This window comes from Vitis vinifera, chromosome 9 (genome assembly GCF_030704535.1).
Source record: "Vitis vinifera cultivar Pinot Noir 40024 chromosome 9, ASM3070453v1".
In the NCBI taxonomy this organism is placed as follows: domain Eukaryota; kingdom Viridiplantae; phylum Streptophyta; class Magnoliopsida; order Vitales; family Vitaceae; genus Vitis; species Vitis vinifera.
In genome coordinates this window covers 8,155,226-8,179,094 of record NC_081813.1, presented here as the reverse complement: position 1 = coordinate 8,179,094, position 23,869 = coordinate 8,155,226, and the positions used below count along the sequence as shown (strand labels likewise).

Below are 23,869 nucleotides of genomic sequence, written 5' to 3'. Positions count from 1 at the left end.
CCTTAATCTGATAAAATAGTTCAAAAAATGATGCAAATAAATTAAAATAAATAATATTACACCCTAATTAGATGGCTTATTTACCATCACAGTTTTAGAAATATTTCACGTATTATATTTGTCATCCCTCCCTTTTTAAAAACAAATAACTGTGTAAAATATTTATCAATTATTACTATCAAAGAAAAAGTGTTAGTGCCCTACAAAAGAAAAGAAAACATTACTTTGTGATTGATATTTCAATCATTGCCATAATAAATAAATAAACATGTCTAACAAATTGAAAGATTATTTTTTAATTCCCATACTATACCAAACAATTCTAAGATGATAATTTAATACTCCCTTGAATTGTTTTTCCAATTATTTATTATTTTCTTTCTTTTTTATTTTTTAAAATCTGATTATGAAATTATTTTAATGCTAAAAGTTCCTAAAAATTTGAATTTGTTTTTATAAGAGTAACATAATATGGTTAAATCTTGAAATAAACAATAAATAAAAAATAACGAAACTTGAAAATAAAAGCAAAGGATGCCGAAATTTGAGCAAAGTACGTAAGTTTCAACTCATAGCAATTATACATCCCATTTCTTTCTATCCTCTGGAAACAAATAGTAGTTAATTATGCAAACATCATCCAACTAAAAGTATCTAATTATACAAATATGTTGATAACTTGGAAAGACTATCGGAAACAAAATAATAGCAGGAATATATACATTCCTCGATAAAATTGAACCATCTATGACGCCAATAAGGATTGATGTAAAGGATGGTAGCAAATCCTAACAAGATAATGATATATGAAGTAGTAAAACTTGCAAAGAAAACAACATGATTGATATCATACCATTTTGCCTCACTTTCAAAAGATTGTGATGGTGCGCATGGTGACTCAATACTTGTGTTGCATTTCCTCTTTAATAGTTCCCCACAAAGGAAAGGATTACCTTCATAGTTGCTTTCATCAAATGTTGCAAATTGTGCTTTGGTATCTGGAACTCTACCGGAGATGTTGTTGTAAGCCACACTAAACACCTCTAAAAAATTGAGTTCAACTAGCTCTAGAGGAATTTCTCCACCCAGTTTATTATAAGAAAGGTCTAAGCTCTCTATTTGAGAAAGATTGGAGAAACTCTTTGGAATGGAGCCATTCAATTGATTGTGAGACAAGTTCAATGCACGAATCCAACTTAGCATTCCAAGTTCGTGAGGTATTTCGCCTGTCAAGTTGTTACATGATAAATCCAATCCAGACATGAATTCAAGGATGCCACCTTTGTAGGAGTCACGCCTGTTCTTGGTGACAAAGTCAACTTCATCTTTTTCATTATATACTAAAATTGGGGAGCCTAGATCTTTCACCAAGTAACCTGCATATGCAAGAGAATTCCATCCATACTCACTTTCAATGAACTGTCCAAACACGTTGTCCTCCTTTTTCATCTCCCCAAATCGGATATGGCCAAAGAATTTGGGAATTGGCCCTGAAAAAGAGTTGTTTGAAAGATCCATCAAGCTTATTTCAGTCAAATGACAAAGATGATTTGGAATAAAACCACTTAAAAGGTTTCCTCCCAGCAAAAGAATCCTTAGCCTCAAAAGTGCAGAGATTGAATCTGGAATACTTCCAAATAACCTGTTTTCTCTAATATCCAAAGTCAATAGATTTGAGGAATTGAGAAAATCTCTGGGTATTAATCCTGTAAACATGTTCCCTTGCAAATGTAGATGCTCTAAATACTCCATGCTCTTCAAAGAAGGAAGAGATCCTGAAAGAGCATTTTGAGAAATGTCAAGAAACATCATCCCCGACAATTGAGAAATCTCAGGTGGTAATTTGCCTTTAAAATTATTGTTGCCCATGACCAATGTTCCCAATCCTGTCATGTTACCTATCCAACTTGGAATTTCACCTGACATGTAGTTGTTGCTCACATCCAACACCCTCAACAAAGAGCTTCTGCAGATTACATTTGACAGAGTTCCCGTGAACTGATTATTACCCAAATACAAATGCTTCAACCAAGTCAAGTTAAAGTCCCTTGAAAATATTTCACCATGAAATTTATTATTTGATAATTTCAGAATCTCCAAATCTTTTGCTGCAAGCAATTGCTTTGGTACTTCTCTAGAGAAATTATTGGTAAACAAATCCAACATCGATAAGGCTCTTAGTTCAGCTATTGAGGATGGGAGAATACCTTCAAAACCATTGTTGGATAAATTTAGAGACATAATATTTGGAATCATATGGGCCACATTTTCTTGAAGTTGTCCGTCCAACTGATTGTGTGAGATATCCAATGAATTGATACGGGTATTAGGTCCCAGGGGAAGTAGTTGACCCATTAAAGAGTTATTCCTCAGGACTAGAAATTCTAGTCTCGTATTGTTTGCAAGCAGCCAATTGGGGAAACTTCCTGTCAAGTTATTATGGGAGAGATCAACCCCCACTAACCTGAATTGGTATTGAAGAAAACCAGGAAGGTCACCGGTGAGCTTACAGCTGGATAGAGAGAGAACCTTCAACTGAAACAGGGGAACCCAACCAACTGGATATTCAGTTTCTACCTCAAATTTGTTGTTATCCCTTCCAACTTCCTCAAATATGTTGTTATCCCTTCCAAGTATGACCACTTGAAGCTTGGAGTGATTAGCAAAAGAGCTGAAAGAGAATGAACCCTCAAACTGATTGTAACTGAGATCGATGTACTCCAAGGATGTGAGATTAGGTAATAAAGGGGAAGAAAGATTTCCGGAGAATAGGTTGGCAGAGATATCCAATAACCTCAGAGATGTGAAATTATTCAAACATGGAGGAAGGATCCCTTGGAATAAGTTGTAAGAAAGATCTAACTCTTGAAGCTTATTCAATTGGCAGAAACCTACAAAAGAGAATAAGACATGTAACTAATCATCTCCTTAACATGTCTTTGACTCCAAACTTACAGCCAACTATTACTCACCATTACATTAATGAGGTCTTCATGAATTAAGAGCTCTAGATGAATTAAATTAATGTTTTTCATTAAATATTAAAAATTACAAGACATCAATTAATTACCATAAAAAACAACATATTAAAAAAATTGTTGAATATGATCTTCTTAGACATCAACAATGATGGTAATATTTATGATCTTAAATAATAATCTTTAAATCTAAAAATTATTCTTCATTGAATAAGTTTATTCCAAATTGTTGAATTTTTCAAATCTATAAAAAGAAATATGAATATAAATGATGTTAAGAGATTTTTTACATGATTTAGTATTATAATCTAGAGACAAAAATGTTTATTCCTTTCCTTGAATTTTCATTGAAAGAATTTTTATTCAAATTTTGTATCAAATGAAGCAATTTGATTATACTTACTTTCAAAAATTCAATTTCCTTAATTTTTTGTTATTCGTGATTCATTGTTTCTCCTTAAATTTATCTTAACTCCTAATTAAAAATTAATTTTCTTTTAAAGTGTGATTCATGTATGAAAAGGAGCAAGAAAAAAAAAATAATTTTCCTATATTTGCATAAAATACTACAAAGTAAGAAAACATTCTAAAAAAATAAAAATAAAAAACTGAAAATTTTCTTCCCCATTTATCTTAGGTTGTGTTTACTACCAAGAAAGTTTGAGGGAAAAGAAATAGAGTAGGGAAAAAAAGAGAGAGAGAATGAAAAAAATAAAAAAGGAATTATAAAATAATTTTCTTGTTTGGTTGTCCATAGCAAAATTAAAGGAAAGAGAAATAAATTTTTGAAAAATATACTTTTTTTAAACTTTCTTTTACCTTTTTCTTCCTTAACATTTTTTAATGGGAACAAAATAATTTCCTAATTCCTTGCTTTTCCCTCATTTTGTTTTCCTTACTTTTTCCACAATTACTTACAATTAGTTGTTATTCACTGTTAATGAGGTCTTTATGAATTATAAACATTGGTAACTCTAAATGTTGTAAAGATTCATTAAGAACAAACACATGCTTATATAATTTATAAGGCAAGATACTTATTTCTAGCTTACATTAACTACAACTTTTTTTTTTTTTACAATATTTATCTTCTCTAATCTATATGAAACAAACAAATCATAACATATGTACCTTGATTTTGTAAAGAACCATTGAGATAATTTCCGGCCAGGGATAAAGACTTGAGATGAGGCATCAATCTTATAGATGATGGAATAATCCCACTTAAGGAATTAAAACTCAAATCTAGCATCTCCAAATTGCTTAAGCTTGCAAAATCTGTCAAAAGAAAATTAAAATAACTAGTATAAGAAAAGACATTGTTCTTAAATACAAATAAAATAAAACGTTTGTTACTTTAAAAAAAATTACCAATACCTATCGCTTCATTTTTTTATACCAAACTAAAGAAATTCATTGTTTTTATAAATTAGAATACTTGTCTACTTTTCTATAAAATTATCTAAATTCCCAACAAATATTTTTATCTACTCTTTAGGAGCTATACCTATTCTTGGTAACAAACTCAACTTCATCTACTTCATCAGGGAGTTCACTAGAGAAAAATAAATATTTTATTAAGTAACCTGTATATATAGAAGGATTGCTTTCTCAATACGAATCCAACATCGGTATATTCACATTGTGCTCAGTTTTGAAATCTCCAAATCCGATATGACCAAAGCATCCAGGAATTGACCTAGAAAAATTGTTGTTTGAAAGATCCATCAAGCTTATTTTAGTCAAATGACAAAGCTGATATGGAATGAAACCACTTAAAAGGTTTCCTCTTAGCTCTAAAAGTCTAGAGATTGAATTGGGAATACTTCCAAATAACCTGTTGTCTCTGATATCCAAAGTCAATAGATATGAGGAATTGAGAAAATCTCTGGGTATCAATCTCTGGGTATCTAAATACTCCAGGCTCTTCAAAGAAGGAAGAGATCCTGAAAGAACGTTTTGAGAAACGTCAAGAAACTTCAACCTCTGCAATTGAGAAATATCAGGTGGTAATTTGCCTTTAAAACTATTGTTGCCCAACACCAGTGTAGTCAAATGGGTCATGTTACCTATCCAGCTTGGAATTTCACTTGACATGTAGTTGTTTTTAAGAAGTTTTTAAAAATTTCTTAATAAGAAGTTTTTAAGTTTAGCAAATATGAAATTATCAAGTTAATAATAGAAAAATTCTAAATGAAATTTATTTTGAAGAGGGGGAGAAAATTAAAGAAAAATCCATATGCTAGATTGTGAAGCTTGAATCAGTGTTGTTGGACTTCGCTCAAGATGTTGAGAGTCGAGTTGTTTGGTCAATTACAACTGCAATTAAAAGGTTTTTTCTTTTTTTATTTAAAGTTTAATCATTGTAACTTTTTTCATTCGTTTTTTTATTAATGGATTGTTAAGTGTTGATGTACTCTATAGACTAAGCATTTCCGACATAAATATCATTAATAAAAGCACTAAAAACTAAAAATATTTTTACAAAAATCACTAAAAAAATATATAATTAGTGAAATTAATATATTGGTAATACGTCATTGAATAAACCTTGATAGTGAATAAAATGAGTGTGGGGGCCAAACACATCCAATCCCATAACCTAGAGATTCTGGAGATTACATTTGACAGTGTTCCCTTGAACTGATTATTGTCCAAATGCAAAAACCCTAACTGAGTCAAGTTAAAGTCCCTTGAAAGCATTTCACCATGAAATTTATTATTTGATAATTTCAGAAGCCACAAATATTTTGCCGCAAGCAATTGTTTTGGTACTTCCCCTGAGAAACTATTAGCAGACAAATCCAACGACTCTAAGGAACTCATTTCGGCTATTGAGGATGGGAGAATACCTTCAAAACCATTGTTGGATAAATTTAAAAACATAATATTTGGAACCCAACATACTGGATATTCAGTTTCTATCTCAAATTTGTTGTTATTCCTTCCAAGTTTGACCACTTGAAGGTTGGAGTGATTAGCAAAAGAGCTGAAAGAGAATGAACCCTCAAAATGATTGTAATTGAGATCGTTGTACTCCAGGGATGTGCGATTAGGTAACAGAGAGGAAGAAAGATTTCCGGAGAATAGGTTGGAAGAGAGATCCAATAACCTCAAAGATGTCAAATTATTCAAACATGGAGGAAGGATCCCTTGGAATAAGTTGTAAGAAAGATATAACTCTTGAAGCTTATTCAATTGGCAGAAGCTTACAAAAGAGAATAAGATATGTAACCAATCATCTCCTCGTCTTGTCAATGCCCCCAAACTTACAACTAGCTGTTACTTACAGTTGATGAGGTCTTTATGAATTAAGAATAAAGTTTTTTATTAAATACCAAAAATTAATAGACATGCATGACTTAATTGGCATAAAGAACAAACAAGATATTAAAAAAGAAAACAGAAAAACTTGTAATCACAATATATGTACCTTGATTTGCTAAGGAACCATTGAGGAGATTTCCAACCAGAGATAAAGACTTGAGAGAAGACAACAATCTTATAGACGATGGAACGATCCCACTAAATAAATTATGACTCAAATCCAATAGCTCCAAATTGCTTAAGCTTGCAAAATCTATCAAAAGAAAATCAAAATAACTAGTGTAATAAAAGTTATTGTTATTAAATCAAAATAAATTAAAATGATTTAAACAAACTACCTTAAAAAATGATCAAAGCCTATCATTTTACCTTTTTTCATATCATACTAGAAAAATGCATTTGTCTTATAAAAGTATCTAAATTTCCAACTACCTTTTTTTTTTTTAATCATTTATCATATTCAACAATGACTATAATATTTATGATCTTCTTAAATAATAATCTTTTATTCTAAAAATTATTCTTCCTTGAATCAGTTTTTTCCAAATTATTGGGTTTTTCAAATCCATAAAAAGAAAGATGAACATAAACGATGTTAGGAGATTTTTTAAGTGATTTAGTATTATAGTCTAGAGATCAAGTTTTTTTTTTCCTTTCCTTGAATTTTCATTGAAATAATTTTATTCAAATTTTGTATCAAACAAACCAATTTTATTATACTTACTCTCAAAAATTAAAAAATTAAATTTCCTTAATTTTTAGTTACCAGTTGTATTGTTTCTCTATAAATCTATGTAACTCTTAATTAGAGTTTAAAGTATGCTTGATTCTTGAAAAGCAACAAGGAAAAGAAAAAAAATAAAGAAAAGTAGTTTTCTTATATTTGGATAAAATACAAAAAAAGGTAAGAAAAATACTAAATAAATAAATGATAAAATATTTTCTTCCCTATTTATCTTAGGTAATGTTTACTACCTAGAAAGTTTAAGGGAAAGGAAATAGAGTAGAGGGAAAAAAAAGAATGATAGAAAAAGGTCAAAAAAGAATTTAAAAATCATTTTCTTGTTTGGTTGTCCATACCAACTTTAAGGGAAAGAAAATTCAATTTTTGAAAAATATACTTTCTTTAAACTTTCTTCACCTTTTTCTTCCTTAGCATTTTTTATGGGGATGAAAAAATTTTCCACTTTCCTTGATTTTCCTTTATTTTTCTCCTTATTTTTTTCCATGGTTACTTACAATTAGTTGTTACTTGTTGTTAATGAGGTCTCTGTGAATTATAAACATTAGTAACTCTGAATGTTGTAAATATTCATCAAGAACAAAACACGCTTACACAATTGAAAAAGCAAGTTTTTTAGTTTTAGCTTACATTAACTATGACAACTTTTTTTTTTTTACAATGTTTTCCTCTCTAATCTCTATGAAACAAAGAAAGCATAACATATGTACCTTGATTTTGTAGTGAACCATTGGGGGAATGGGACACATGGTTGTTGATTGTCCTTGCCTTAAAAACATTAGGTATGAAGGCTATGTAGGTGACTTGGAGTAATTCCATGTTTCATGATTGTAGGGCTAAGAACTCAAATGAAAGTAAAGATGTACAAAATGATAATCTTATTGTTTTTGTTCATATGCAACTAATTTTGATTATGATCCACTGGGTTAATTGAATCCTAATGAAAAAAATGAGTTTTATTTTAATGATGTACATGGGGTCTATGATGCATTATTATAGGAAAACTAAAAACAAAGGTTGAAAGCATAAAAGTGAATAAAAAGACATTAAAATTAATGAGCTCTATGATTCTTTGAAAATTAAAAATATCAATATATTAAATGAACATATTGTTAATAAGGTGAAGTTTCTAGGGACTAAACATAAAACTATCAATGATAAAGATAAAGATTTAACTCTAAAAGTTGAAAAGTTGAGGAACGACATGACCAATACTAATGAAATATTTAATTTTAGGTTCAAGATCATTAAAGAAATATTTAGTAAAGAAAAATTTGTATATGATAAACATGGCATATAATATATTAGCAAGGTTAGCATTCCCACAAGTGGGAAAATAACCTTTGTAATAGTTAAGTAGGGTCTTTCTTATGTGGAAGCATCCTCGACCACTACCCCTTTTTGCACCATGTGCAATAAGTTTGGATATGACCAAAGTAAGTGCTATTGCAAATTCTTCAATAGGTTTTAGTCATATGTTAAATTGCTAGTAAATGAGTCCAACTTCCTTATATTTCTTTTTTTACAAGGCCATTGCATGAAGTACCCAAAACATATGTTAAATTGTTCCTTAGTACTTTCATTGCTATTAGATGACATAGATTCTAGTATTATATTGAGCATTGTGGGTCTCACTGCATATACCACCCATATTGGCTCATATTATACACCTTGTCATTTTTCATATTATTTTAGGAAGTTGTAAATGAGAAATTAAAAGTAATTACTAGAGGTATATAATTTTCATAGGTAAAAGGAATTTCCTCAAGGATTATAAATGGATAACTAATAATTAGTTCCAGAATGTTAATTAAATTATGTTTTCAAAATATATAAAATGTTGGTCCTAATGTGAAATTCCACATCACCTAAGGAGAAAAGTTTCTACGACTTTATATTTAGTAGACTTCTCATAAACGTATAGAGATATTTTAAAGTAGGCCTCGACCCAAAGTGAATAACATCTATATAGGAGCAAGCGAGCCCTTACACTTAGGCTAAATTTGTATATGATAAACATGGCATAAAATATATTAGCAAGATTGAGACTTTCATAAGTGGGAAAACAAAGCATCCTCTAGCAACACCCCTTTTTGCACCATGTGCACTAAATTTGGACATGACCAAAGTAAGTGCTATTGCAAATGATTCAATAGGTTCTAGTCATATGTTAAATTACTAGTAAATGAGTCCAACTACCTTAGATTTCTTTTTTTACAAGGCCAATTGCATAAAGTGCCCAAAACAATTGTTTTTATTACTTAGTACTTTCATTGCTATTAGATGACATAGATGCTAGTACTATATTGAGCATTGTGGGTCTCACTGCATATTCCACCCATATTGGTAGATATTGTACACTTTGTCATTTTTCATATTATTTTAGGAAGTTGTAAATGAGAAATTAAAGGTAATTACTAGAGGTATATAATTTGCATAGGTAAAAGGAATTTCCTCTAGGATTATAAATGGATAACTAATAATTAGTTCTAAAATGTTAATTAAATTATGTTTTCAAAATATATAAAATGTTGGTCCTAATGTGAAATTCCATATCACCTAAGAAGAAAAGTTTCTACGACTTTATATTTAGTAGACTTCTCATAAATGTATAGAGATATTTTAAAGTAGGCCTCAACCCAAAGTGAATAATATCTATATAGGAGAAAGTGAGCCCTTACACTTAGGCCAAAACTTTTACTTGACACGTGTTGACCAACATTGAATATAGTACGAATTTAATTAATTATGACCTACCATTCATTTTGTAGTTTCGTATATTACATAGTTATTTGAAGACTAATTTCAAAATTTGATTATTTGTGTGTGTGGGAATATAATACTAGTCTATGAACATCTATTAATAAAAGAGTTTAATTATGCTAGTCACACCTTTATGTAGTTATGGTAATTTAAATTGAAGTTCTTTTTATCAAATTTAGGAAACCCTATCTTCAACAAATATTGACCATTAAATCCAAAAGTAGTCTAACCTCTTCAATCAATATAAGGTATAAGTTAAATTATGTTATTTATGACTTTTCTCTTTGATTAAATTGGGAAGACAAATATACTTCTAGCCCAGTGCTTAAACACTAAGCATGGGTTGATTTTTCCATTTCATTTTCCTATGTAAAATGCTAAACAATATCAAGAAAATCCAAATAACCAAGTAATGATAATAGATAAAATAATTTAATTAATTTATTATATGCCCTAAATATAATGATAATTCTGATTAGAATTTACCTTGGATTGATAGGGAGCCATTGAATCTATTCCAGCTTAAATCCAGTGTCATCAAGTTTCCAAAAATAGATAATTCTGTATGGTTCAAGAAAGAAAATAAAATTGAAAAAAAAAAAATCATGGTAGAGTGGTTACTAAGGATATTAAAAGAATAAGCAATACCTTGGGAAGGAAAAAGTCCCTCAATATAGTTGTACCTTACAACTAGTGTTTTAAGGGATGTGAGTCCACTCAACTGTTTTATAATGGTCTTGTTGAACTGATTATCACCAAGGTTTAAGATTTCCAGCTTTTTCAGCTTAGACAAACTTTTAAAACCTACAAGAAGATCAAAGAAAGTAAAGATATTAATATTTCATATTTTTAAAAATAAAAAGCTCGTAGTTGATTATAACCTTGGTAGTTGCTAAACCTTTAAAAATATTTTCAATATATATTGTTTAAACTCTCAAGAAATAATATAATTACCATTAGTACAACTATTGTCTCAATGTTAAGTAGATATAATTATCACTAACACGTTTGATTACTTTTGTTTGTTTCTTCTCTAATTTAGTAGAAGACCTAAACAAGATCATTAACTTAATGCTATTACAATCCTATCACTTCTACTTAGCCTATTTATTCTCTTTCCCAATTAATTAATATAAATTCATAGGTTCATCTAAGCCTTAAACTTGATTGAATAGAGGAACTGTGTTGTCTTACATCACTTTTGGTATCAAATGTTTCTTAATAAGAATGTATTTGATCATTTCTATCTTTATTGTCTAAGATAGGAATTGAATAGATACCTAATGCTAGCTATTTTGACAAACCAATTTATTCTTTTACCTAGATAACAAAGTCTAGACTCACAAGTTCTTGACTGTATAAAGTACATGCTCTCTTGCATAAATTTTGGTATCTAAGTCTGGTTATTGATAGTCATAAAAAAGAAGCTTTAGAGCAAGACCAACTGATGATGAACAAAACATAATACTCTTGAATCATGGAGGAACATAGGCCCGCTTGTTAATGGACAATAAGGTTCTATATTCAAGAACAAGTAATGATAATAGTGACAAGGATGTGAATCAAGAACAAGTACACCAGGTTTTAAATTTACTTGAAATGCATGGATTAAAGACTAATTGAGTTCAAGAATTTATGCAATATCCCATGCTTTGGACTGATTATAGACTTGTTAGAGAATGATAAGTACTGCATAGTCTTATCATAAAAATAAAAATTTGTTCTAAACTTTCAAAGAAATGTAGATCTCACTCTATATTTAGATTTGTCTGCAACTATACTCAAGGGTTTTGATTTTTCTTTATTTTTCCAACATATGGTGCCAGTCAATGAGTTTGGATGGAAGTCTATACCTTCAACCTATTGAGTTCTGAGACTCAGTCAACTTGTTAAGTTAAAAAGTTGTTTTTATTCTAGTGTATATGCAAATTTATTTAGAAATGAAGGAATTGATCAATTTCTTCATTGAGCTAATATGTTGTACCTAGCAAGCTTTCCAAAGTGCACAAATAGTGACAACGAATGAAAAATTATAATTTCTAGTGATGAGTAATATTATTGATAACACCTATTATATATACATTTTTTCTTATTGATATGCCAAATGGTGAGTGAATACAAAAAAATTACATTTACCATCTTTTTTTATATTAGTAATACTATTTATATGCATGAATTATCACCTTGATAATCCCTTGTTGTGTAAAAAACTAACATATGAATTTAACCCAAATTGAAAGACAAAAAGACCCACTTGTGACTATGCATATAAAGTTGAATTTAGTTTAAGTTCGACAATGGATTTGGATATGTTTTTTTATAATGCCATACACTATTGGTTGATTTTTATGTAATATATTAAGTTTTAAAACATCAAGGGCACTTTGAAAACAACATGATTTATGTGATTTGAAAGTGGATGTTGTTCATAGAGCTTTTGATAAATGGACTTAGTTGTGCTATTGAAAAGTTTTGGGTTTTTTTTTTTTTTTTGTAGGTGAAGTTGTAATTGTATTAATTAAAATTTTTAGCCATTTTAGGTTTGAGGACTAAAATACTTATTTTCCTTTTTAGAAATGTTATTTTTACTTTATTATGCAATTATTGTTTATCGAATCTTTAAAATTAATCAAATCATCCTTTGTATAAGATGAACCCTCCTTCACCTCTTAGTCATACACACCCAATAGCCTAGTGTCCAATAATTTTGTTGTCTTACAAATTTTTAGGAATTATAATTACAAAACCTATTGAATTTTAAATCCAACACTAGTTTGTTCTTGTTTGATGTATAAATTAAATTCAATTAATATGTACTTTTTAGGAGTTTTTATCATTTTTGTCTTTGTTTAAAGCACAAAAAATAAAAAATAAAAAATAACAACTAAATCCTAATGCTTAAACATTGTTTCGATGATTGACCGACTACATTTCGCTATCTTGTAAAACAAGTTTCAAAGGGAGACTTATTTATCATCAAGTTAACATTGATTAGTGACTTAAATTCAAGTAACTTTCAACCTACTTGTAATTGGTAAATTCTCAATAAGGAGATTAGTATGTGAGTAAAAAGATAATGAGATATGAATAACTACTTAAATATACCCAACAACTAGAAGGTATTTTGAAAAAATTATGTGTTTTTTACTGTGTTCAATTGATTAACTACATCCATTATAAACAAATATCAATAATAACTTTAAATTCAAATCAAGTTATTCTTTAGAAGCATTGCTTTTATAAAAGTTTTAAATTGGACATTATATTTATTGATCAGTTAAAATCTAACAAGTGATTTCTTAGAAAAGTTCTTACTTTCTATCTAGAACTTCTATTGTTCATCTAATAGGCATTTAAAAAATCAATAAATTTTAGTTAAAGTTTTACTTGACAATCTTAACCCTTGGATTTGTTCTTTTATTTAATTATGATTTCAACTTGCTCAAAAGTAAGTTCATCAATATTTTCTACATCTTCATGAATGCTATACATAGCTTGAGTACAATTCTCTTCTTGAATTGGTTTCTCTCCATTTATTAGAAGCAAATTAACATGCAATTTAAAATATTCTTTTAAAACAATTTGACCAATTAGAATCATGATACCAAACTATATTGGTGAAATTTCTTACTAACTATGTCCAAGGTTATGAATTTGTTCTTCTTAAATTTATCGACCTAAGTTATCATGAACATATGTAGAGGTGCATGAATATTTCCACAAATAATGCTCTATGGGCTACCTTATAAGTAAATACTCATTAATTTAATCAACTCATATTAGCATTATCAACATCAAGTATGCAATTATTACATCTATCTCTTGATGCAATCACTCAATGTATTTTATTTTCAAACAAAGTTGTTGTTTATAAGTATCAATTGACTCTAAAAAAAATGAGCATTCTATGTTTGTGACCATCATAATGGTAGTAGCAGATATAGTGTTCACTATTTAGTATTTGACTTTAATATAATAAGGCTGGTTTAAATACCAATTAATATGAATATAAAAAGATTACGGAGACTCTTGAATTAACATTTATTAGAGAGAAAATTTTCACCTAAAAGTTTATAAACTTACTTTATTTAGTTGGTCAATTTATAGGCTCTATAAAACCCTAACATTAATCAATGAATTGGGAGAAAAATTACAAAGATGGGCTCAGGGTTGGTTTAAACGTGGAGCTGAACAAGGCCCAAGGACCTAGGTGCAACCCAAGCTTGGTCCTAAACTTGAAACCACTTTTTAGACTTGAACAAACCAGAAAATTTCTTTAGCTTGCCTACAAGTAGCCAAGAAAAGTCATAAAAGTCATAAAAGTCATAAAATAGTTGGGAATAGGTTCTTGGTCAAATTGCATATCACTGACAAGACCATAAGTGCAGCCCATTTGTGATTATAATGCTTTTCTACTCATAGAACCTCCATTGATCCTCAAAGAGTTCTTTAACTTAGTAGCAAAAAGTGCATCAAAACATTGAAGCTCATGCTTTAGTATGTAGAAATGTGAAATATCTTATAATATTCGATTCAAAATTTCGATGGGCAATGGATCCTACGAGTTACATTCTAATTTGAAAAGAAAAAGTTGCAAAATTGAATGAAGGAAACATGGTTCTTGTATATATAAGGTTAGAACATTATGGTTATGGTTATGTTATATTTCTCTACTTGCCACTAGATCAAATAAATGCTAGTATTGCCTCTATATTTTTTATCCTATGACTCATATACATGTGAGACCTTATAATCTTCCTATTGCTTTCTCACCCACATATACATTTGAGAGAAAAAAATTGAAGATTAGAAATTCAATTTTTGATAATTGGGTAGTTTCAACTATCAACATGCTTGCGAATGAGTAATGATAATCTCCACAAAGATCTAGGACCTCATTTTTTCTAAATGTACAATAAAAGGTATTAAGTGTCATCACCATTATTATTCTTCATAGTTTTCTTAACTACATTTTTTATGTCACTACACTCAGAATACATTTAATACACAAAATAATAATTCTAGGCAATAAAAAAATGTTAAAAAATAATAATTACTCTTTATTCATTTGGCTATTTTAATCCAATATTTAGCATCTAATTAGTTTTTATTTCTTTGAAATTTGTTTTTTTTTTTAATATCCATCCAGTTCAAGTTTAACTAAGTCTATCTCAAAAATCTTCATTTAGTGTTCATGTTAATCTATGTATTTTTTTTCTTTTAAATTTTTATTTTTATTTATTTATTTATTATTTTGTTTACATCTCTATTTGTACTCTTGACCTTCTTACTATTTTTTTTTACTTCTTAAATTCTTGTTTTCATTAAGTTTTTATTTTTAAATTTTAAGAAGATTAAAATTTTCTATTTTATTGTATATTGTTTCTTATTGATATTTTTATTTAAATAATTATATGTATAGTTATGGGTGTCTACCCTTGTCTCCATATAATATTTTTTTATTTTTCCTATATATATACATATGTGTGTGTGTGTGTGTGTGTGTGTGTGTGACTCATAAATGCTTAAATTCTTAAGAAACTCAAAAGCCCATATAACTATTTGAAACTTTTTGTTCTAACAATAAGATGAAATAATTGTTTTAAAATGGAATAGTTATTCCATATAACAAAAGAGATATCAAACTAACTAATACCATGGAATTATTATTTTGTTTCTTCACCTATTATATATATCAAACAAGATTCTAGGTTTTTTCCAATTAAAGTGTTATTGGATTTCTTTTGTTGATAAATGAGCTTAGCAATGCTACTAATACATTTTGTAATCTTTTGTAGCACAAGTTGTAGCTTTATTGATCATCAAAAAATTGCAAACCTAACCATGGATTCAAAGTCTAAAGTAATTTTATTATATTTTATTCATAGTTGCAATTATAGTTATAAAGAACATTATTTCATTAATTTTTATATTTCAAAATTATATTACTAATATTAACCATCTTCACTTTTCAGGTTGTAAACTCCTTGTTATCTAGAAAATTTTAGGATAAGTTAAGGAACTAATCTTTTTTTTTTTTTTTTTTTTGTCTATCGATATATAAAGTCTAACTAATATTCATTTTCATGATTTTCTCTTTGTTCTAACCTATACATGAACATAAAATTACAACAAAATTCTTTTTCAACTATTAGAATTTTATTGCATACATTGATTACCATGTTTTTCATTGTGCCATGCAAAATTCTTAAATGTTGTACAGCTAGACATTCCTTCAATTATGTTGATAGACAGATTGATAGACAAAGAATGTTGATTTTAGTTATGTTCTTAGATGATATATACATAACCAAAACTTCACTTTGTATTTACCTTGCATGCCAATAAGGCCATTCCCACTTAGGTCCAACATCACCAAGTTTTCCAGAGTGCATAATTCTGTAGCACCATTGAGAGGAAAAAAGATAAGAGATGTTGATAATTTTAATATTTTACCATTAAAAGTAATAATAATTACACAAACCTTGGAAAGGAAAAAATCCTTCAAAATTGTTCCATCGTAGAGAAAGATTTTTAAGGGATGTCAATATATTCAATTGTTGTAGGCTGGTGTTTTTGAACTTATTGTCATCGAGGTTCAAGGTCTCGAGCTTTTTGAATATGGACAAGCCTTTTGAATCTACAAGAAAATTATAAAAAATTATAAAATTTCAAATTTCACATTTGCATATGTAAACAATTCAAACTTTTAACCTTCATAGAACGATTGAACCTTTAGCAAAAATAATTTGTGTTCAATATAGACTATAGAAAATTATCATAATTAACTTGCTTTTGAACTTCCTCATGTTGAAAACTACATGCACTTACTTCTAAATAGTTTATTTATATTTTTATATTATATTTCAATAAAGGAGCTACAAGATTCTTAATCACATAGGTACAAGAAATAGAGAAAATGTTGATTATCTTATAACCGACATTTATATTTTATTACAAGATTTTCACCTCCTATCATCCACTATTCTTTTCTACATATTTATTATAAAGGAAGTCTTATTCATATTTTTATTTAGATATTAATTTCTTACAAACCAGAACCTGCCATTGTATGTTATGCAAGAAGGTGTTTTCTTTCACCTTCAAAAAGTAATTGCAAATGTTGAGTAATGCAAACTCTCTGCAACTTTCATTATCTCTTGATTTGACAAACATTCTTAATTTAACAAATAAGTTGTATTTTGGATACATTTCTATTTTTTTTAAACAAAAACTTTTATATAAAATATAGGAATTATTATACTAAAAGTACAAATTCTTAAAAACACTTCTCAAAATTTTTAAAATTTGAAGAAGATAAATTCTTTTGCTTTAAAAATTTTTGAAAATAATTTTTTTATATAAGTCTTTACTTTTTATGCATATAAGAGTTCTTATATTTCATTAAAGAGTTTTTTTTTTCAAAATAAAAAAAAAAAAAATAGAAGAAAGGAAGTGTATTCAAACCATATCTAAACTATCACTTGTTAGTTCAACAAAAATTGATACTTAATTTCTTTTGCATTATCATTAAGGAAAAGCTTTCTTCTCATGTAAGTACTATAGTTCAAAGTGGTAACATGAATTTAGCTATACAATTAGGAAGCACTAGTGGATGTTTTCAAGTTGTAGATCATTAATCATTACAATAGCACCCAAGCTACTAAACTAAATTACATAGTTGTTTTAATCTCCATATGAATTATTTCGAAACCAACTAGTCTTAATTAGATTACAAATGGTTAATTAGCTTTATAGCAGTCTTTTCCATAATTCCAAAAGTATGATTTTTGACTTGTTAGCTTTATGAAATATAATTCATTCCAATGCATATAGAAGTGATGCAAAATGGGTATTTGTTGCAAATTTCTAACAATTAATAATGGTAGCAATCAAATAAAATCAAAAGCAATCACTTCAAATCATCAAGTATTTTCATTAGAATAGTTTATTTTTCTTTCTAGTGAATTAGATAAAAGACTTCTATGACTATTTTAAAATATTTATGAAACTACATCAATATCATATATGGAAGTATTCATTGATAATCAAGTTAATTGATTTGTAGAAAAAAACTTCAATTACTTATAAAAAATATTAGTTATATCAAATATGTTGCACATGCTTGATACATCTAATTGGAACTTGAAAGTTGAAATGATGACCAAGACTACTTTATATCAAATTTTATGACATTACAAAAGAAAAATAACTAATGAGAAGAATTTGTTGGTTAATTTGATAATTAAGAGTAATATAATGTTACAAATAAAATAGTCCATAGAGCAAGAAGGAGCTTTCGTGATCTTTGTGAATTTAAACATGAAAATTCATGCTTTGTGCCCTTTTAATATGAATCCTAACTAAATAAGGAAAATTATCTTTTGAACTTAAAATTTTGTATACATTTCTAATAGGTTTAATTGATCAAAGTTTGTCCATGTCGATAGGTTGTGGATGGATGGAAATGCACAGATGCTCATAAGTTGGGCTTTACTTAATCTAGTGTCAAACCAGGTGGACTACATCTTAAAATAATAAAGCGTGGGCCCTAACCAAGGCCAGGTTATTTAGGCTCCAATAAATAGATGGGTTTTTATTAGTTGGGTCTAATATTTAGTCTTAGGCCACCTAGTTACATTTAACAAGGATTAGGTCTAATTGAGGTCCTTGTTAGAGTCAAAATTTATGATATTTCATTAACGAAACACTATCAATCAGAAATATTGGAAACCAAGACAGAAACGACCATCAGAATCCTACTAACTATATTAATTATTACATGATTGTATAAATAATAAGGGTGCATGTATGTGTTAGGGTAATGTGCTTTCAGTCAATAGGCTATTTAGGAAGGTATTTCATTTTTTAGTTTCAACAAAAATATTTTCTTTCACCTGAAAAGTCATTGTAAAGCTTGAATAACACAAACTTCTCTGTAATTTCCATTATTATTTGCTAGAAATGAGTTTAAATAATTTAAAATAAGTGAAATAAGTTTAAAGTAGCATATAAAAATAATTTATTAATTTTAAATTTACTTTTATTTTACTTCACTTTTCCTTTCCTTCTAATTTTCTTCTATATTTTCTTTTCCTCATATTTTGTGCAAACCAAACATAACTCAAGTATTAAGATTTTATGTTTGGTTGTATTGTAAAAAATATTAAATAAAATATAATATAATATAAAATAATTAGAAACTTATGCATTTTCAAATCTTTCATCTTTATATTGAAGAATTAAAATAAGTGAAACAAGTTTAAAGTAACACATAAAAATAATTTATTCACTGTAATCAATTTTATATTTTTCTTCACTCTCTTCTTTTCTTTTAATTTTCCTCTCTACTTTTTCTCCTTTCATTTTCCCTCAATTGTTTTGGGAACCATACATAGCATAAAAGTATCACACACCTTTCATTTTCCCTCAAATTTTCTTAGAACCAAACATAGCATAAAAGTATGTTATGTGTGTGTGTGTGTGTTGTAAGACAATTTTAAAATACTTATGAAACTATATTAATATTATACATGTAAGTATTTATTGATAATCGAGTTAATTAATTCATAAAAAAAAGTTTTCAATTACATATGAAAATATTAGTTATATCAAACATCTTGTGCATGCTTGATGCATTTATTAAAACTAAAAAAATTGAAAGGATGACTTAGACTACTTTATATCAAATTTAATGATATTACAAAAGAAAAATAACTAATGAGAAGAAATTGTTGGTTAATCTTACATTTAATTTAATAACAAAAGATCATAAGTTTTTTTAACAAGTTAATAAAGTATCTTGCACTAGTTGAAAGCTTTCCAAATTATTATAGCTTAGATCTAGCACTTTCAAATTTCTCAAACTAGTTAATTCTGCATCAAATACAAATCAAAAGAGAGATGAAATTGTTGGCTAATATTGTTAATTTAATAACAAAATATCATAAGTTTTTTTTAGCAAGTTATTGAAGTACCTTGCACTAGTTGAAAGCTTTCCAAATCATTATAGCTTAGATCCAACACTTCCAAATTTCTCAAACTAGCTAATTCTGCAACAAACATGAATCAAAAGAGAGATTAACTAAGGAACATTAAAAGTTAGAAATATATTATACTTAATTTTGAAGAAACAATGTGAACATATAACATGCCTCGAATGGGAAAAGATCCAGCCAGTCCCATGCTGCAAATAGCCAATGTCTTGAGTGATGTTATTGCGCTCAAAGATTTTAAGGCACTTTTGTCAAACTCGTTACCACTTATGTCCAAGATCTCCAATTTCTTTAAACTTGATAACCCTTTAAATCCTATAAAATAGAGTAATATAACTTTAATTAGAAGCATGTAATTACAAGTTGAGATCTTCATATTTAAATCTGTAAGCTTACATGTCTTTAATATAAGAATATGTATCCAAATTATTAATTCAATTTTGTGATTTTTGTGTTTAAATGTTAGAAATAAAAAAGTCCATAGAGCTTCAAAGAGATTTTGTGATCTTTGTGAATTTAAAATGAAATTTTTCATGCTTTGTGCCCCTATAATCTGAATCCTAACTAAATAAAGGAAATTATTTTCTGAATTAAAGTTTTTATATTCATTTTAACATTGTATGTAGAATCCATCTAATAGGTTTAATTGATTAAATTAAGTCCCTGAAAATGTCATATCAATGGGTTGTGGATGGGTGGAATTTGGAAATGCGTAGTAGTCATGGGTTGGGCTTTACTCTGTTCATTGTTAAACCAACCCAACATCAGAATAAAACAATGAGGCCTGGGCCCTACCCAAGGCTAAGTTTTTTTTTTTTTTTTTGTAAATGTGAAATTCTAAAAATGGTGATTCCTCATTTGAAAGCAATAGTCAATTTTTGTGATCACCTTTCTTTAACCAATCTCTATCAATTTGGAATATAGAAATCAAACTTTTTAGGAATGGAAGATAAAGAAAGACAATTAAGCAAAAAGGATAAGAATACGGGAGCCTAAGTGTTCCTGTTAATTAATAAATAACAAGTATGCTTATATATATAAGGCTAATGTAATCTATAATATTTTAAAATAATAATTTTTTATTGTTCTATTTAAATGTTAATTCATATTTTAAATTTTAATCATTAGTAATTTATATTAAATTCAATAGTTATTAGTGACCATTTGGTCTCCATTTGAACACTCTTAAGAACATATGCTAGTAGTTCCTTTAGAATGTTTGGAGTATAAGTGAAAAGAAATTTGAAAGGTGAGAGGTAACATACCTTCATTCTCAATAAACCCATCAAATGAGTTTCCAGACAAATTTAGATGGTGAAGTTCTTCAAAATGAAGGAATATAGAGACATTTAGTAACCAGAATTTGACATTTTCATAACCGTACCAACTGACTTCCAACCAATTTTGTTGTTGCCTTATATCATTGAGGGAAAGCTTCTTAACTCGACCTGTGGTGGGATTGCAAATAACTCGCTCCCAATTACAACATTCACTAGTGTTGTTATCTATCCACGAAGGAAGAAGAAAATCTGTGTGCTCATCATTCACTTTAAGAAAAGCCTTGAATTCAAGCAAACCCATCTTCTCTTCTTCGATGCAACCTTTGCATCCACATATTTGAACCAAGAGTAGTATAAAAACCCACATCAAATATTTAGATGACAAACTCTCCATTGAAAGTTCAAACATGAAGTACATAAGAAAGACACTACTAAATTGCTCTTGATATGCAAATAGATGAAGAGTATTTAATCTAGTTGGTTCATCATTCTTGCTTACGAATTGTCTTGACTAGTAGTTTGATAGGGTCCACCATACATGCTAAAGTCTATATTCAATTCAAAAAGGCTATTTATGAAGAAAGAAATTGTGATAGATACAAATTATAGGGAAGACTTGGTCTCACTTTAATATGTGCCACATGTTTAAAGGATGAAGTCTTTCAAACTAATATTTTCTTGTGAGATTCAATGAAGTCATGATGTTCATGTTAATATCAAATCTAAGAGTCTTCATTTACCAATTTAATAGTGGTAAAGTTAAACTAACTTAATTCAATTGTTTAATTTATTGATTTTATTTCTATTTCCTTTACAAAATAAAAATATGAAGTGAAAAATAAACAATAAATTTTTTTTAATGGATGTGAACATTTTTTAAAATAGAAAAAAAAAATAAAGAAATTAATTTCATATCAAATACACTCTTGATCTTGAATATCTTTTTAAGTATGTTAACTTCTTTTGATATTAAAATATCTTACAAATATCAATTATTAATTCGAATAAAATACTAAATTAAATAAAAAAAAAAAACTAAATGTTTTTCAACTGCATATATTTTATAATTGTTTTTTAACAAATAAGTTCTTATTTATTGAAATGATAATTTAGTAAAAAATAAAACTCAATTAATAATTTTGCATCTATAACAATATATTTACAAAATTTTATCATATAATAAATAAATTATTTATATTTTGTACTAAACAAAAAAAGAAACCTTCACCAAATATTGTCACCTTAGACCTCATACAATATGGAGAGATATATTTTCAAGTGAAGAGTATATATATATATATATATATATATATATATATATATATATGTATATTATATTAATGATATTCTTTTTAGGTGTAAAACAAAAAGTTCTTAACTTTGGCGATATTTCCAATATCTTAGTGGTCGTTACGAAAATGATCAACTTCTAACACCACAACTACAAATATACTACCTATAAATATTTGTAAAAGGACTAATTTTAGTCTACGCCCCCTAAGATTTAGTGCAAATACATTAAATCGACATTGGTTTTAAATTTTATTAGTTGGAACTTCCATGAATGTATTCCATCTATATAAATTGTTTTTAGAGAATTGTTGAACATATATACCAAAAATATTTTTACTTGCAATTCTTCTTAAAAATAAAATTTAAAAATAAATTACTTCTATAAGGGTGCTACAAATTTGAAACCATTGGTGGTCAAGTATATTTACCGAGTAAAATTAACTTATTTGTAAAATGATTGGTAATATGAAATACCAATTAATAGGGAATTGTAGGACCACTAGACATAAAGGATTTGAAAGTTTCAATAATAGAAGAAAATTCTTTGAATTAAAAAAGAAAATATCCTATCAAAAAAGACGTGATGATTTTTGCAATCAATCAATATCTTATATAGTTGTCGTAATGGAGAAGGCTAGATAGAAATAATTGTAAATGACTTGACTTTAAGAAAGTGATATAAAGCTTATGAGAAGCTAATAAGTTGTGGGACCACTAATATATGTGTATTTTTATTTTTATTATTACTTTTTTTTTTCTAGAAAAGTCATTCTAATACTATTTTAAAAGATTTATCAAATTGTGTCAATGCCATACCTACATGTAGGTATTCATTAATAATCAAGTAAATTTTTTTCAAAAAAAGTATTCAATTGCTTAATAAAATATTAGTTATATCAAATATGTTGCACATGTTTGATGCATCTAATTTGAACTTGAAAATTCATAAGATGACTTAGTCTACTTCTCTTCTTTGATGCAACCTTTACATCCACATATCTGAACCAAGACTGGTCTGAAAACCCACGTCAAATTTTTAGATAAAGAACTCCCTATTGAAAGTCTAAAAATGAGGTACATAAGAAAGACACTATTAAATTACCATTGATATGCAAATAGATGAAGAGTATTTAATGTAGTTGGTACATCGTTCTTGCCCATGAGTTGTCTTGACTAATAGTTTGATAGGCCCCACCATGCATGCTAAAGTCTATATTCTATTCAAAAAGGCTATTCATTAGGAAATAAATTGTGATAGATACAAATTATAGGGAATACTTGGTCTCACTTTAATATGTGCCACATGTTTAAAGGATGAAATCTTTCAAACAAAAATTTTCTTGTGAAATTCAATGAAGTCATGATGTTCGTGTTAATATCAAATCTAAGAGTCTTCATTTATCAATGTAACGGTGGCAAAATTAAACTAACTTAATTCAATTGTTTAATTTGGTGATTTTATTTCTATTTCCTTTACAAAATAAAAATATT

At 27.9% G+C, this 23,869-nt stretch overlaps 1 protein-coding gene across 1 annotated transcript; it reads right to left on the bottom strand.

The window, feature by feature from the left end:
• On the bottom strand, positions 1-21,542 carry LOC100264399 (cuscuta receptor 1-like). Its single transcript, XM_019222313.2, has 10 exons — positions 21,071-21,542; positions 19,965-20,120; positions 19,788-19,862; positions 16,295-16,450; positions 16,144-16,209; positions 10,459-10,614; positions 10,297-10,371; positions 6,412-6,558; positions 4,110-4,256; positions 1-2,891 (listed from the first exon to the last, which is right to left on the bottom strand). Exons 1-10 carry the CDS (start codon positions 21,501-21,503, stop codon positions 655-657), a joined length of 3,648 nt encoding a protein of 1,215 aa, XP_019077858.1. The 5' UTR covers positions 21,504-21,542; the 3' UTR covers positions 1-654.
• Between the last annotated feature and the right edge of the window lie 2,327 nt (positions 21,543-23,869).

What these genes read in the sequence shown, in the direction of transcription:
- LOC100264399 (XM_019222313.2), bottom strand. Translation starts at nt 21,503, where the DNA reads ATGTACTTCATGTTTGAACTTTCAATGGAGAGTTTGTCATCTAAATAT. An exon ending in TGGGTTTATTGAGAATGAAG is followed by an intron (nt 20,121 to 21,070) that starts GTATGTTACCTC and finishes TCTATTTTATAG; the next exon opens with GATTTAAAGGGTTATCAAGT. An exon ending in AAGCTTTCAACTAGTGCAAG is followed by an intron (nt 16,451 to 19,787) that starts GTACTTCAATAA and finishes ATTTTCTTGTAG; the next exon opens with ATTCAAAAGGCTTGTCCATA.